We start from the raw sequence: 16,135 nt of genomic DNA, 5'->3' as shown, positions 1-16,135 counted from the left end.
TACTTTTACGTAGAGTTATTCTTTTTTTTTTTTTGTTATATTTTCTAAATATCAAAGTTTTAAATGATAAATACTATCACTGCTCAAATTTCGCCACTCGAGTATTAGGGACTTTGATCCTGAATTCGAGGGTGTGAGATAAATTAATTAAGTATGATTTATTAGTTATTTAACTTCACATTCACTTTTACTTTCACATTCACTTTGTCATTCACATTCACTCACATTCACGTTCACTTTCATCCATTGTTTAATGCTAAGAAGCTAATATGTACTAAATCATTATAATAGTTATAATATTCATATTTTAAATCATCACTCACTACTCTACTAATCAAATCCTCAATAACTGAGTTGAATGGTCATCTATAGAGACCTTATTACATTAATTCTTCAAAAATGAAATAAGAAACTAAATTATGAAAAAATTTTCTGTTATTCTCCTTCCTAAAATTTTCCTCTAGCTCATCACTTGAAACCGAATATTCTTAAAAGAGTGAGCTACAAAACTAGGTGAGATAACCTCCCATGGTTTAACACATGTTATCAATATTTCAAAATAAAATATAAAGATTTCATAAAACCACGAAGTAAATCGAGTTTTTAATTAAAGGAACATTATAAATTATTCATTTACAAAACACGTATACTAGGAAGAAAACGTATAATTATTATATCAATCACACTCTATTTAATTATTAGAATTCTTATATTTTTTTAAATCTAGTTGGCCAACACATAATACCTGCAACTCTCTCTTCTCCCTAGTGCCGTTAGGGGCACCATTTTCCTTGATAAAGTGGGTCTTGGTGCAATGTGGCTCGGTTCAAACAGAAAGTGCAACTTTCAAAGTGGCCCTCCAAAATTTTAGGCCTGGTTTTTTCCCCATCCCCAGGGCCTTTTATCGATTTCCTTTCAATTAGGAACTTTATGATAGGCTGCTGTCAGGTCCTTTTTTTCTGAAGCAGCCCGAATGTCCATCTCTTGTAAATTTTGCCCCTCATGAATGAAGTTAGTTGATTTTTTATTTTTTATTTTAAAAAAAAGCCTTGCAACTTGATCCTACTTGAACCATACACCTCCAATACCTTTCGTGTGTTACCGAACATTTTTGGTAGGACACGAATCGAGTGCGCAAGTATGCATCCAAGAGAATGGAACCTTGAGAATGCACAACCTATGATAACAGAACTGCGTCATTGTGACATATCCAACGGTAGTCTTCGTGCATTGATGCGTGCATTGAAATCTGAGTTATCACAAGAAGAGCAAGCGGCGTATATATGCGCAATCAGCCTTAAAAACCTCCTAAATAGTGGCATAATTTCACCTTTTTTTCTAGAAAATCCATAAGCTAATGAAAATGATTAAGCCTTATTAAACCACACTCAAGAGCCTTAATCAATGGATTAGATGGTATAAAGATACCATTATTAAGCTTAATAAAGCAATAGGAGCCAGAAGTCAACAAAATCCCTCAAATTAAGGGGAACTTACCAACAACATTTTCTATATAAAAAAGGCCTGATCTTATTAACATTAAGATTATATAAGTGTGCTTAATAAAGCCAAAGCAAAGGTTAAATTAAGGCTAATAAAGTGCATGCACAGAAGTCAACCATTTTTTTCCTAGATTTAAGGGGGCCAAGTATTTTGTCCCCCTACTTTTCTAGAAAAGCAACTTGAAATTAATTAAGGCATCACTAACACCCTTAAACCTTGATTTGCTTCTAATTAAGTACTAATTTAGAAACCTCTTCCTAATCACCTTTTCTTCTATAAAAAAACTTTCCCTAACCTAATTTTTTGCACATAAGTGCCCAAATTCTATCCATAGTTTCAAGCTGAGAGAGAGAGAGAGAGAGAGAGAGAGAGAGAGAGAGAGTAGATGTCATGCCCCAAAACCACTAGTCCTATACAACCACTATACTTATCGGATCTGGCATGCGAGTAGCCGAACCCCAAGATTGGCACTCGATGTCCACACGCTAAGTCCTAAGCTCAATGTCTAGCTAAGTAATTTGAAAGATAGATCTCGCCATTTATTCTTAGCAGTAGGAGACTATTAGAGATAGGATAAGTAATAATTGTACACAAGCAAATTGTATACTACAAAAATATAAAAGTACATTGTTTGACTGCATGATACAAATATACATAACATATATACAATCCAAAAGAAACGATGGTTGAATCAGTCTCCCAACATGTCACCTAGCTCTTGGCCGCTACCCGTGGTTCTTCTTTAATTTCATTACCTTAAGTGTTTAAAAAGTCAAATAAGTTTTATGGCTTAACAAGTTCGTGTTATTATGATAACCGTGCAAGATAACTAATATGAAAGTAAACTTATGCAGTTAGTATGCAAAGTGATGTCTGAATGAATGGTATATATATATAAAAAAAAACTATACATGGGATGCATAAGATAACCGCATGCCAACCCTAAAAACCTCCATAGGTAGTCATCTTACCACCAACTCGGCTGCACTATCCATGAATATCAAGGATCACTATACTGCTGGAACTCGGGATCCACCAAGGTCGATGCCCAATTCATGTGCTAGTAATGGACCTCATTCATGCTTCTCCTCGCTTCTGGGTTAGATGAATCCCTATTTTTCACCTCAGCCTTGTGGTGATTTGAACCTACCCCTTCTCAACCTGGCCTCGTCCGTGGGAGTCAAATCCATGACCCATGTATCCACCCGGCCTGCCCCAACAATGAGGCATCCTTAGGTACCATCAAGGTTGAAAGACTTTTAATCCAAGGTTCACATCAAGCAATTTGTGAAAACGCATTTGAATTAGTGTTTTAGACGACCTTCTGTAGGTTGTAAATGTGTATGGTTAACCAAATTTAAAACTATTGTATTAGTGAAATCTGGTATACTCATGGGATGATTGCGACAGCCGGGAGTGGAGTAGGCACATAGTCAAACTACTATCATCATTGTGTAACGGGCTAAATGATTTTTATTTGTAGTTGTTCCATTTTGCTGAATGATTTTGGATCCCTATCCTTATTGAAACTAACATGTTTGATAAAATGCACACATGATGTTTCACTATAGTTCCATTTTACTCTTGAGTTGATTTGATACATCCATTATCCATGTCTGTTTTCTTTTTCTTTTTTCATGCAAGGGTGTTTGACAATTCGAAAAGCAAAGTAGTTGAAAATCCCAACCCATAAAAGCCACGTACAGTATAAAGTATCCAGTCGTTGCATTGATATGCTGAACATGCGCCATTAACAATATTGCTTGTAATATTTCTACCTTTTGTTTCTATAATTGGGCCACTAGATGGATGGTCCAGATTCCCCATTAGCTCAAGTTGACTACACTACAGGGATTCTTTCGTTGTTATACTTACTTTTGTTGTATGTTCTAGATGTTAAAGTTTTAAATGATAAATATATCACTATCCCTTATTCTCTTTATAGGTGGGAGCTGCATTCCAGACTTACACAACTTCAATATAATAGATGAAGAAAAATCAGGTCAGTTGCACCACACCTCTATAATATAAGGGATATATATTTTAGTAGAGAAATAAAAGTTCATAAAAATCCATGCAATACAGTAGGTATATAACTCAAATTAAATTATTCAAATTGTGGCTCCCACTAATCCTAATTTGTTTTCTAGTGAACATATCTAGATGATTAAAATGAAAACCTATCATTTGTCCAAATTTAAGGATAAATGGTTAGATGGTATAGGTGTTGAGTATTAAGTGTTTGTGTCCATGATAAAGATGTCACTTGCCCAAAAGATAGGTCAATCCTATAAGAAAATGGGCCACACACCTATGTTGATTCTAAAATTCGTTCTTAGCTAATTACATGTTTATCATAGCTCATCCTATTAATGTTCTAGACTTCCCAATGCATATGGTTTTTGTTGGTGTTCTTTGAAAGTCCTCTCTATCTCATTAATGTTATGGTGTGCTTTGATATTCCTCTCTATCTCATATTAATGGAAATGCTTGCATGTTAGTGTAATTGCTAAGAGATTGGATTCTCCATTGATGTAAACAACTGTGAGATGCATGTTCCTGTAATATTCTTTGTATGATTAGTTTTTAATACTGGTATACCTGGGACGGACTAGATAGTCGAGCACTGATCATGACCTTATTTTTATATTGCAATGACTCAAGACTTATATCATGGTAACTACACCGGCATTGTAATTCCAACGTCATGCGACACGCCATGTTCTGATACCCAGTTTAGGAGTTATGAGCATTTGCGTAAATCGATGTGGACACACATTACAATGCATGTATGCGTGATGAATGGGGCCGACTTGTAGGAATCTTAGCAAATCCCAATGCAATCATTTCTTCCAAAACCAAAAATGCCCTTTTCACCTTTTCCCCAAGCCTCATACAGCCATCTCACCAATCCTACCAAAAGACCACAAATACCCCTACTTTAAGCCCTACAGCCCCTACAAAGACTAAAATGCCCCTACTTTTCTTTCCTTCGGCATAAAAGTAAACCCCCAAAGTCAAACCCTACCACCTTTTTCATTTTCCCATGTAAACTCATCCCCCCATGTCACTTTTCCTCCCCATTTTACCCCTTTCTTTCCCTTTCTTCCCTTCATATCCCGCTTTTTTTTCCTACAACACCCTAAGCCCTCAAAACCCTCAAATGTTAACAATTTTTCTAGCTAATAAAGGGAAAAAAGAGAGGAAAAGAAATTGATGAAAAATAAAAGAAAATGATAGAAAAGAGATTAATATAAAAGGAACAAAGGAAGAGAGATTAAGAGAGAAATAGAGGGATTAAGAGAGAGTTAAAGAAGTTAGGGGAGAATCTTGGAGCGAATCCAAACTGTTCGTGTGCATCCCTCTGTAATCCAACCGTTGAAGTGAGGGCATGGGTCGATCCACCTGTTGTTTTATTTTCCTTGCTTGATGATGGGTCCACCATGTGGGACCCATCTTGATGTATGTTGTATGGCCTTGTCGTCCCTCCATTTTTATTAAGGATGGGAGCCAACATGATGCTTATGTTCCATCCACACCATTCATCCATTGAATCTGGATCCTCTGCTTGGCACAAATAAGAAATTCATGTTTTTCTGCATCATATTGTCCACGTCATCACTAATGTTGTCAGCAGTACTACATTAAATGCAGCGTGTGATGATGTGGCTTAATCAGATTGCAACAAACAAGAATTTCTTGTTTGCGACAAGTAGAGAATCTACATTCACATCCATCTAGGCTTATCATTTTAGGCGTTGACCCTAAAATTGAGACAAATCCAAATCTCAAAAGGATCACACCAAGGGAATTAGTAGGGCAACATGTCCACCCCTTAAAACCTGCTTGGGCCCACTATGATGTTTAATTTTTTGGCCCAACCAGGGGTTGTGGGACCCACTATGGAGTCGCACCATGATGCATATGTTACGCCTAGGTGGCCCACCCAAGTTGGCCACCAAAAAGGGATACGGACCTTGGTGGGACAATTAAGACCATGACAGGCTCAAATTTTAGGTGATATAGTAAGTGGGGGCTGGGGCCCACTTCGATTTTGTTTCTCACTACCTCGGATGATTATGGGGCCCACCTTGGACTCCCATCGTGGTGTACATGAGATACCCAGGTGGCCCACCCAATTTGATCATCGAAAAGGGCTACTGGCTTCGTGGGCCAACCTGAAATGTGTCAGATCTAAATTTCTGGTGGACTACATCTGTTAGGCAGCACTGTGGGGTCCCACCTTGATGCAGTTAATGTATCCACACTGACCATCCATCTTGTCAACACAATAGGGCATGTGGGGCCCAATTTTAGGTGACAACACTAAGGAAATAGTGGTAATTGGACGTCAATCATCAAAAACTTCCTAACGCTCACTATGATGTTTATTTCCTAATCAACCTGTCTGTGGGGCCCGCTGTTGACCTCGCCATATTGTATGTGTTCTATTCAGGTAGTCTAAAGTGGACCCCACATGATGTATGTCTTATCCATGTTGCCAAGTGGGTGGGCCTGCTGTGGAGCCTTCTTGATGCATGCATTTTATTCACGTTATCCATTTATTTATCAGCTCATTTTAAAGCATGGACCAAAAAATAAGGCAGAACCATGGCTCAAGTGGACCCCATGCTAGATAGTGGGGCCTACCCACATTGTCCTGCATGTGGGCTCCTTTAGGACAATCGTTGGGGCTCATTGTGGTTTCCACTACGATGTATATATTTTATCCACATTATACATCCATTCGTTAAATCATTTTAATGTACGAACCCAAGTGTAGGGCTGATTCAAGTCTCAAGTAGGCCATGCCACATGGACATCTCCATCTCTAGTGGGGCTTGCAGTTTAGGTCCCACTCTCCCTATATTGAGCCCATTAAGGGCCAATTAGCACATGTATTATGGACCATATATTGTATACACTTCCTAACCCGATACGTGGTTCGTTCCCAAGTAGCACACACCTAGAATGCAACAATAACCGACTCTCACCCTGCACATTCTTGTAGCGCACTTTGATGTACATCTTGCGGTCCAACGTGTGGATCCGCTAAAGATTCCTTATTTAAGCCCATTTATGGGTCATGTTTCATTTGGTTATGGGCTGTCATGTTGGGCATAGGATCATGTTTAGGCTGTTCGATTAGAGGCTAAATTAGAGTCATAATTGGACCCTTGATGTATCGCCATGACTCGCTACAAAGGAGCCCTTAGCTTGCAAAGCTTGCCTATGATAGGAGCATGTAACACCCGTTAGGGTTGGATCCAAGGGGACCCTACCTAGGCCCATGCTTTCTTTATCAATGTGAACATGTATATGTGTAATGTGATTGATAGTATGTTAGTGTACTTAGCTTAACAACTTGACACACTTAATATGCTTAGGGCATTGGGTACTATACTCATTCATATGCTCATATACATCATATGTATGCCTCAATATGGATGGTATTGGATCATAACGTACACTTGGCTATGGGGTCATAGATGGTACTCATATCTAGTTGCCTAATATAAGGAAAACTTGCAATTATACACCTTATAGCTTGAGGTACTTAGAGGACCCATACCAGATAGGGTCTTCTAGATGTAATATGGTTCATATGACTAGTGCTTGGCTTGGATGTGATTCATGAATTTCACATTATGTCTGTCATGATTTCATACACACCCTAGCAACATCGAAGTTGTGGCCACCATAGTTGTATTGTGGTTGATAGGTATGGATATAAAAAGTATGTTCTAAGAACTTAAGGGCTATATGAATGTTCTTGGATGAAAGTCTTTAAACCCTATGGTAGCATTAGGATGGTACAATGTCTAAACCTAATCGATTCACATGCGTACGAGTGTCGAATATCAATAGACCATGTCTCCTATTGTGTTGGGGTCAGTCGGAATGGGATACGACCTAACTTGCATGGAGTGTGTAAAGGAGATTAAGGTCCAATTTGACTATCTCGAAAATAGGTCCACTATTGGAGAGCCAGGTAAGCATTGGCATACCACTGACAAGGTGAGTAGTGAGGTCTCCTATGTTTACATGTTCATGCGATTCAATTCGGTGGCTATGTACTAGACCTCGGTGATGTTTCAGTCAGGAACTGTTCTAATATGCATATTAGATGAGGATTGGCATGTTTGCATTGCATCGATTGCATATGAAGCTTAACCCAACTAATAAAAGTGGAAAACCCTCATTATAACTTCCATTAGATAGTGTACAACTGGAAGCAGAAAACCCCCATTACAACTTTCATTGTAACACTCGCAGGGCCGATCCACCAAGTCAAATCCCAGTGAATGCATCATTAGTTTCTCATTAACTTAAGTCAAATTAACATCCATCCGGTTTAACAATGCCCACAATCAATGAGTCACTCCTCGTCCCATCTCATTGTCCACCATACCCTAGAATAGCCGTTTTCCTCCCACGATGGAGAATCGTGGAAGGGAGTATACATCCTGCTCATGACACTACACATGGCTCACATTCCATATCAACCATTAATGGATTCACCATAGATAAACAATATTCAATAATTGGATCCTCCATAAACCATATAAACCATACACATGGTATTCCAAACCATACGCAATCCTTGAAATAAGTATACTTTCCATATGCTCATGTTAACATAATTGATTCAAATTCCAAACATCCCAACATGTATCATGTTTAATATTCATAAAAAAATTCAGTAATATATTATCATGATATTTTCATGTTAAGCATCATCACGACAAGTACGAGAATCAAAATACATAGGACAAACCAAAACTAATTTATATAGGGTCTGTACATCAAACCCTAGTAGATACATTAACATAATATCAACAGGTTTGCTCGATTCAATGAGGTAACTCGCTGATCTAGATGATTTCATGGAAACCTCCATCATGGGACATTAATATAGGGTCCATATGGTCACATATCCCATCTAGGTTAGGATACTAACAACTAGTTTATGTATCCTACATAACATAGTTTGAGTTTAGGACCAATTATGATTCAAACACTTGTCAAATCATATCCAAACATGAAATCTTTCATCCTCCACAAAAATTACAATAATAAATCATTTTTAAACAACAAATTATTTTAGGATTACATATATAATTAAAAATTTATAATAAATTTGGATGAACTTATACACGGAATTGTAAAAACCTAGGCTAGAATTGTGTCTAAGCTTCAAGGGATTTCTTACCTTTGCCTAACTTGAAACCTTAGTTGAAAATATTGGGGGAGACAACATCTACAAGATCCACGGGGCGTACACAATCTGAGGATGAATGGTCCAACACAATGGATGTCTTGGATGGATGGGGGGTGTCCTTAGGTTGGACTCTCTCTCTCTCTCTCTCTCTCTCTCTACATTAGGTGCGGACATGTGGATGAGTTTTGGGGAGAGAGGGGTGCATGCACTCCTTGTTTAATGAGGTGGGCGTGAGCACATGCGTCGCATCCTACCATGAGTGGTTATTCTAAATCCCACATATACAGTGATCTTTCCCTTATCTAATCCGTTCATCATGTTTAAGTCATCAAATAGAGAAGAAATACATAACTTTCTTGGTGATCCAAAACTTTGATTGCTCGATCTTGAAAAATGGCTCAGTGGATGCTAAAACAACTTGATTTTGATTTAAGGGTCCACTCTGGATAATAACGTCACAAAATTGGAGAAAATGCATACTTATAATTCGAAAACGATTGGATTTTTTTTTTTATATATACTTGACCGATGGTGGGAATGGTTTCAATTTGAAATTTTACATGTTGCATCAAAAAAGAAGAATTTGGATTTAAAGTGGTCATCATTAAATGGTGTAGGATTATACATTATGGTTTAAATTTTGTATGATCTTTTAGACATATGAGACCAATGTATCATCCACATTTGAGTTGTAATCGACAGTGGAAAGTGGTCCAATTGGAAGGCTTAGATTTGGAAAGATTTGGTAAGCTTAAAGTAGATTACTTGACGCTTTTTTATAACGCACGCACACACACCACTACACACTCACGCCGTAGTGGAATTTCAGCACCTATGGGTACTCGAACCCTTGATCAGGTGTTAAAACTCCTAAGACCCCTTGACTGGGTGTTGAAACTCTTGACACTTAGGAAAATGCTTATCAAAGTAAGGCTCTTATATCTCACATTCGGTTCATATGATGGACGATACAAGTTATTCACATACAGGAAAATATTTGACTATGACTACCCGTTAACTTTCCTCAGCTGATGGACACTATAATCAAAGGTTATGGGGTTGATTTGATAATTGTGATACTTTTAATGTGATCTAAGGGCTGGAATTCGATATGTATGGTTAATTTATGATAGAAAGGTATGGTATAAAATTTCAGGTTAAACGGATCATGGAAACTATGCGATCTAAAATCATGGGTGTAGGTTAAGGGTGTTTTAGTACAAATTTCTGATATAGGAAATTTATAAAATCTAATGCTTATATAGGTTTTTAGGCATAATTCTAAGCAAATCATTTATAAAAATTTTTTTTAAAAAAAAAACCATGTCTAAATCATTACAAATAAAGAGTTATTCACCAAATAAGTTAAAAATCATGTTAATTATGGGAAAATACACATAACAAGCAATACGATGAACTTAAGCTATCACAAAAAAATATGGGCGTTATGTCACGCCCCAAACTCAGAAACTGGGCTCACAAAATCCCCGATCATCAAATCCGGCGCTGATAGCCTCCATAGTATCCTATTCTCAGCTCCCGACACCCATATGCCAGATTCCGATCCTGGGATCCTACAAGGAAGATTTTTTAGTGTGATTTATTTTTTTAAAATGATTAATCTGTTTAGACGATTACACATTTTGTACATGATATCAACGCATATTGAAGAGACGAATCTGTTCGACATGTCACATATGATATGGTGCACCAGCTCAATAGTAATGAAGGAAATGATAGCAAACTCCAACAGCTCTTGTATGCATCCTGAAAAGTGTAAGTCATATGTATGAACAAATCATAGCTCGTGAGTCTACTGCTTACCAGGAGTAAAACACGTCTTATCAGGGCGCTCCCGTAAAGACATCCAAAATAACCATAGGCATGTTATCAACCAATCATGTTATCATAGGTGAGTAGGTAATCAATCAAGCATGTCGCATAACTATATAGGTTATCATGAACATGACATCAATAATAAACATGTCACTCAAGAAGTGACCATGAATCATAAAAATAACCAATCATCATGAACACGATAATCAAATTTCATTTTCTACTATATGACATATGATGGAAAGGCAATGGCAGAGCTGACATGTGGAGTCAGGATGAATGAATGCATGATTCAAATATTAAACATCCCTCCTTTCTACGAGTACATCTCCACAACACACGATACATCTCCACCAAGAATCACGAACATACCACATATGGGTAGTCCACCATCCTTACATAAGAGTGGAACAAAATCCCCCATCATCCGCTATCAGAGTAAGCGAAAATACTGGCAAGTCCATGAATGGGAAAATGCTGGCAAGTCCATGAATGCTATTTATCGTACTAAGGCTATGCGATGCAAGGCATGAATGGTGTCGGCCATACCAAGGCTATGCGATGCAAGGCATGAATGCTATCAACCATACCAAGGCTATGCGATACAAGGCCTACGTAGCCGAATGTCATATACTAAGGATGCATAGCAGAGGATGCAATGCAGTATGTAATGCAAAAGAAATAATATGTCATATGCAGAGGATGTAATGCAGTATGTAATGCAAAAGAAATGAGCTAGAGTGTGTAGTCGGGATGATAGTACGTGGTATCGCAAGCTATGGGGTTCATCACAAGAGACTTCTATCAAAACCAATCTCATACCTAAATTTCGATAGCTAGACTCAGTGTGGTAAACTACTGATATCAGGTTGGTCGCACGCCCAACCAAAATCCTGACCAATGCGAAGGTACACTGTTCACTCCCAAAGTATAAGCTTGTGATGTAGTAATAAACTCGGTGAGACCGAGGTCGAATCCCAAGGGACTAGAACATGTACGTAATCTGAAACTAAATAGAACTATAACTAGACTAAGATAAAATCTAAATCGAATGTAATTGAGGGAATAATAGTGAAATATTTATCTAAAACTTAGAGAATTTAAAGGAAGGAAACTAGGGATTCAGAGGATCCACTTGTAGAGATCAGGAAAGTTACCTAGCAATGATTCAAGGACACAACTGAAATTAGAGTCCTATCCTATCCAGTTGGTAAGAAGAGATTTGTCAAATCTCAGAATTTCTCATGGGTCTAATCATCAATGGATAAGAATGACGAAGATTTGGAAGTGATTCCGTCACCTAACCATGCCCAGGAGACTATGGCAAATAACAACAATTTACCAATCTCACAGCCAATCATGAGAGAATTGTGAAATTTAGGAAGGGTTCCATCACTCAACCATGCCCATGAGACGATAGTGAACAAAAGGGCCTCCTAAGTTCACAATCTCATAATGAAAAGAACATACTCAAAGCTATTGTAGATCTACTGTAATTTGAGTCACAATAAACCATTAAAAACTAAAAGTATTCCTTAATAATCGAACTAGAATCCATAAGAGTTCAATAACCATGAATCAAAGCAAAGCCACCTTCCTAATCACGCTACAAGCTTCACCTCTTAGCCCTAGCTAAGAGGCTTAGCCCATCATAGACATGATTAGGTTGAGTATCTTAAAGAAAAAGAAAGAAAACCAAGAAAATTAAGGAAGAATGGAACTGGCCGGCCTTCACTCTCTCTCTCTCCTCTTCACGTTCCTGCCTTGTATCCACGTCCAAAAACTGATGCCTCCCATCTCTCTTTCTCTTTCTCTTTTATAAGCGGCGTGAAGCGGTGGAATGCTGTCGGTTTGGAGAACCCACCGAGTTGGAGTCGAACATGGAGTGCGTAAACTCTTTATGCAGCAATAGTAGATGTTCCTTGCGTAGCGACAAGTTTTTAAGAAAAAATAGAAATTTGACGCAAGATCCACTCCGTTCAGACTTCTTGAGCTTGTTAGGCCCCACCTAAGGATGTTTTTTTACGGTCTAGATGGGTGAACTGATGAAAGATGGTGGACCACAACGTTCCAGGATGTCCGGTTCTTCCGGGCTGCGAAACAGAGCTTCCGCAGAGGTCTGTAACTGTTGATGTTGGGTCCTTTTCGATACCGGCAGAGAAATCCATTCTGTCCATTAAAATTCTTATGAAAAACCCTTCAGAGGTGGAGTGTTTTGGCTTGGACTAGGTGTGGCCCACCACACTTTTCATTTCACTATCAATCTTCCGTTCGGCTGAGATCTTCACACGTTTGCTTACATGGAAATAAACAGACACCTAGGCGAAGGTCTTAGCCACCTCTTGGGACAAGTGAACGGTTCGAATCATCGAACCGGGCAATGAGTGGGGCCTACTTTGATGTATATAAGAAATCCACACCGTCCATCTTGTTTCCCATCTAATTTAAGGGATTCAGACCAAAATTGAAGCTTATCACTGTTTTATGGGCTAATTTGTCCATTAGGACACTTTCACCAGGATCCAATGGCTGAAATTTGATGTATATGGTTAATTTATGGTCCTCAGGCCATATATGAAGTTTCAAGCCAAACGGATGGTTGAAACCCTGTGATCTTGCATTCTGGACCAATTTCTGGCCGCTTGAGCTTCAGTTTCTTGAATTTCTCGGATCTCTAGTGTGTAAATCCGTTAATCTTGGTCCCCTGGGGTCCGTCCCTTGCCTTGGTGAATTCTGAGCATTAAATCCATGCTTTAAGCACCCTGTTTTAGTGCAAGCTCGTAAATACACATTGCATCATAAACACGATTAATTTGGGCCGTTAAACAATACCATGTTTGTAAGTACAGGCAATAACTGGGGTCTGGTATGCAATATTTGACCCTCAACATACACATAATGATTTGTTTGTAGACCACCAGCCCGAGTGGATAGTGAATGAATGAATGAATGAATGAGTCAAATTCTAAGTACGCAACTCCTGCTAAGTAAATCCACAAATCAGTACCGTACATCTCCGGAATCATCACCGGGGTCTAGTACACTTAACACTAGCTTGCCGCCCCACATCTAGGTAAGTGGAAGAGACCTCACTATCTGCCTACCAATATTGGGCTTGGCTTGTCGATAGCGGACCTATTCCTCAAGTTGGGTCAGACTCAGCCTATTCATTGCCCCCTCACTCGGGCGGGTAAGGCCACACCCCCTTCCAACTGACCACGACACAGTGAGAGAGGCGACCAACTAGTATTCGGCCCTCATGCGCTCATGCATCCACTTGGTCTAGACATTAGAGTATCCCCTGGCTACGAGAGTTTAGGGACTTTCACCCACGGACATCCAAAGTGCCCATTTGTTGAATCCCAAACATTTTCAGTGTCCCATCTGACTATCCACAAGAAGCCTATGGATGCCACAACCCTGATATCACTAGGGCGCCAAACGATCATGTCACAAAATACGAGATGCATGAGTATACCATCTAGTCATGCAACAAACCTGCGCATACCATGCGCTCATGTGGGCAACTCCGTCTCTCAGGGAGTCCTATAAACAATCAACCCAATGGCACATGTTATGATCAATCACTTCTCATAACAAGCATGCAAATGATGCGTATGGGCATGTATCATGATGCTATACCAAACTTAAGGTTTTTAAGCCCAAAAATATCTGAGAGTTATTTTTCAGAGTTTAGATGCTGTAGTAAATGCTTTTAAAAGGTGGTAGACCCCACTGACGTGGCCCCACATAAATTTTATATCAAACAGATTTTTGTGCAATGTTGGTTCAGGCCATTTTAGAGTCAGATTCATGATCACGTGAGGCCTACAAATGGTGAAAGAGAATAACCACCTGGTAGCTCTATGTATGGGCTTTACAAATTATAAGGTAGGCCTCATTGGTTGGGTCAATACAATTTACGGTGATGGCCTAAATATGGGTACTTGGAGAAACTGTGCAGGAAATATAGTGCAAAATTAGTTTTGGCCCAATTTTAAGTGTATCCCATGATCACAAGGGACCACATTTCAGTGTGCCGTCAAGTGCCCTTGGTTTTACTATACATGCACTTCAAAAACTATAAGTTGGGACCAACTGGTTGTGCACACGTAATATTTGGTATAGGGCCAAACATAGGCAGTTTGATTTTCTACACATAATTTTTCTGCACAAGCATGCCTGGCCACATTTTGGGATCCACTCCTTGATCATGTGGGGTCTGATTTGGCCCAATTAAAATATTATTTATCTTTTCATTAGTGTAGGTTAGAGGTTCCAAATGGTGCCTACTCAAACCTCCGGCTTATGGTCCACTACAGAGGCCCAGAGTAGGTACAAAACACAAATAATTAGACAATTTTCAGAAATGGAGTCGTCACAACTTAGGGCCCAATTTCCATACACTTAAGGATCATTCCTGACAAAAAGGTGGGACATCCCAGCTCACTTATATAAGGATTAAACATCCCCTAAAGTGGGACCCTTAACTACAGAGTGTGGGGCCCACTACAAGGTGTTAAAGAGGCCTACATGCACTGCAATTAGGTACTTAGAAATATTCCAGCAAACAAAAAGTACAAAGGAAATGAAATAGATCCAACGGCAAGTGGGGCCCACAAGCTAGCAAATCATAGATAAGAGACACATAAAAATATACGTGGGTTTCCAGATTGGATGAGTTAATAAAATGCATAAATCACAACTGATCCCACACCTAAGTGGGTCAATAAGAGGATGAATGTTATGTACAACATAGATTCAACATACACATCAAGTAGTACATGAAATGAATTGATCAAATCTCTATGATCAGATCCTCAATTGGAAAATCCCATCCAATGGATGCTTTGGGAATGAGTCATTTATGCTTTATGTAAGATCCCAACCATACATAGCCTTGGATTCATTTGGATCATACAAAACAATTTAACGTTTATCCTTACGAAAGTATCCATCGGTCCAGAATTTCATAAATTCTATCATGAAAGATTTAATGATGGGGACAATCAATATTATCATTAACTATCTCAATCAAGTTAAGAACAAATATTAAATATATCTGACCGTTGGAATCACGGATATGGCCCACATAAAAATGGTCATAATAAGCTCTCAAATACATCTTTCGTATAAGGTCAAGATCTCAGTCGTTCAAACCCCGATTAAGGCTTATTATATACCGTTAGAAAGCTAGTTCAATTTTTTACGAATCCAATGGAATTACATGTGTAGGGTATGGATATAATGTTCATCGTGGTGGGCCATATTGACGTGGGTCACCTTGCTGACCACCATAGTCATAAATACATGCACACAAGAACTCTATACCAGTGGGCTCCACACATATCAAGAAAATAAAAAGAGGAAGAAAGAGGAGAATGAAGAAGATGGAAGGAGGGGAGTAGACTTACCTCAAATGGATGGATCGTTGGATGATGATGTGTGGTCCACCCCCTTTAGGTTTGATGATAGGCCACACCTTGGCCCCACTCTCTCTCACTCTCTCTTAAAATCTCAGATTTTTTCTAAGTATAGGAAATAAATAAGTTCAAGAGAGATCCTACTCTTATA

At 38.7% G+C, this 16,135-nt stretch overlaps 1 protein-coding gene across 1 annotated transcript in view; it reads left to right on the top strand.

Moving 5' to 3' along the window:
* LOC131239716 (ankyrin repeat-containing protein ITN1-like) overlaps positions 1–16,135 on the top strand; it is a 154,449-nt gene that overhangs the window by 64,603 nt on the left and 73,711 nt on the right. The window contains exon 3 of the mRNA XM_058237552.1: positions 3,449–3,505. Within this exon, the coding sequence (XP_058093535.1) occupies positions 3,449–3,505 (57 nt within the window). The remainder of the gene's footprint in view (positions 1–3,448; positions 3,506–16,135) is intronic.

The sequence above is a fragment of the Magnolia sinica genome, chromosome 3 (assembly GCF_029962835.1).
Source record: "Magnolia sinica isolate HGM2019 chromosome 3, MsV1, whole genome shotgun sequence".
Classification (NCBI taxonomy): domain Eukaryota; kingdom Viridiplantae; phylum Streptophyta; class Magnoliopsida; order Magnoliales; family Magnoliaceae; genus Magnolia; species Magnolia sinica.
The sequence above is the reverse complement of the archived record's forward strand: the minus strand, read 5'-3'. Positions and strand labels throughout refer to the sequence as shown.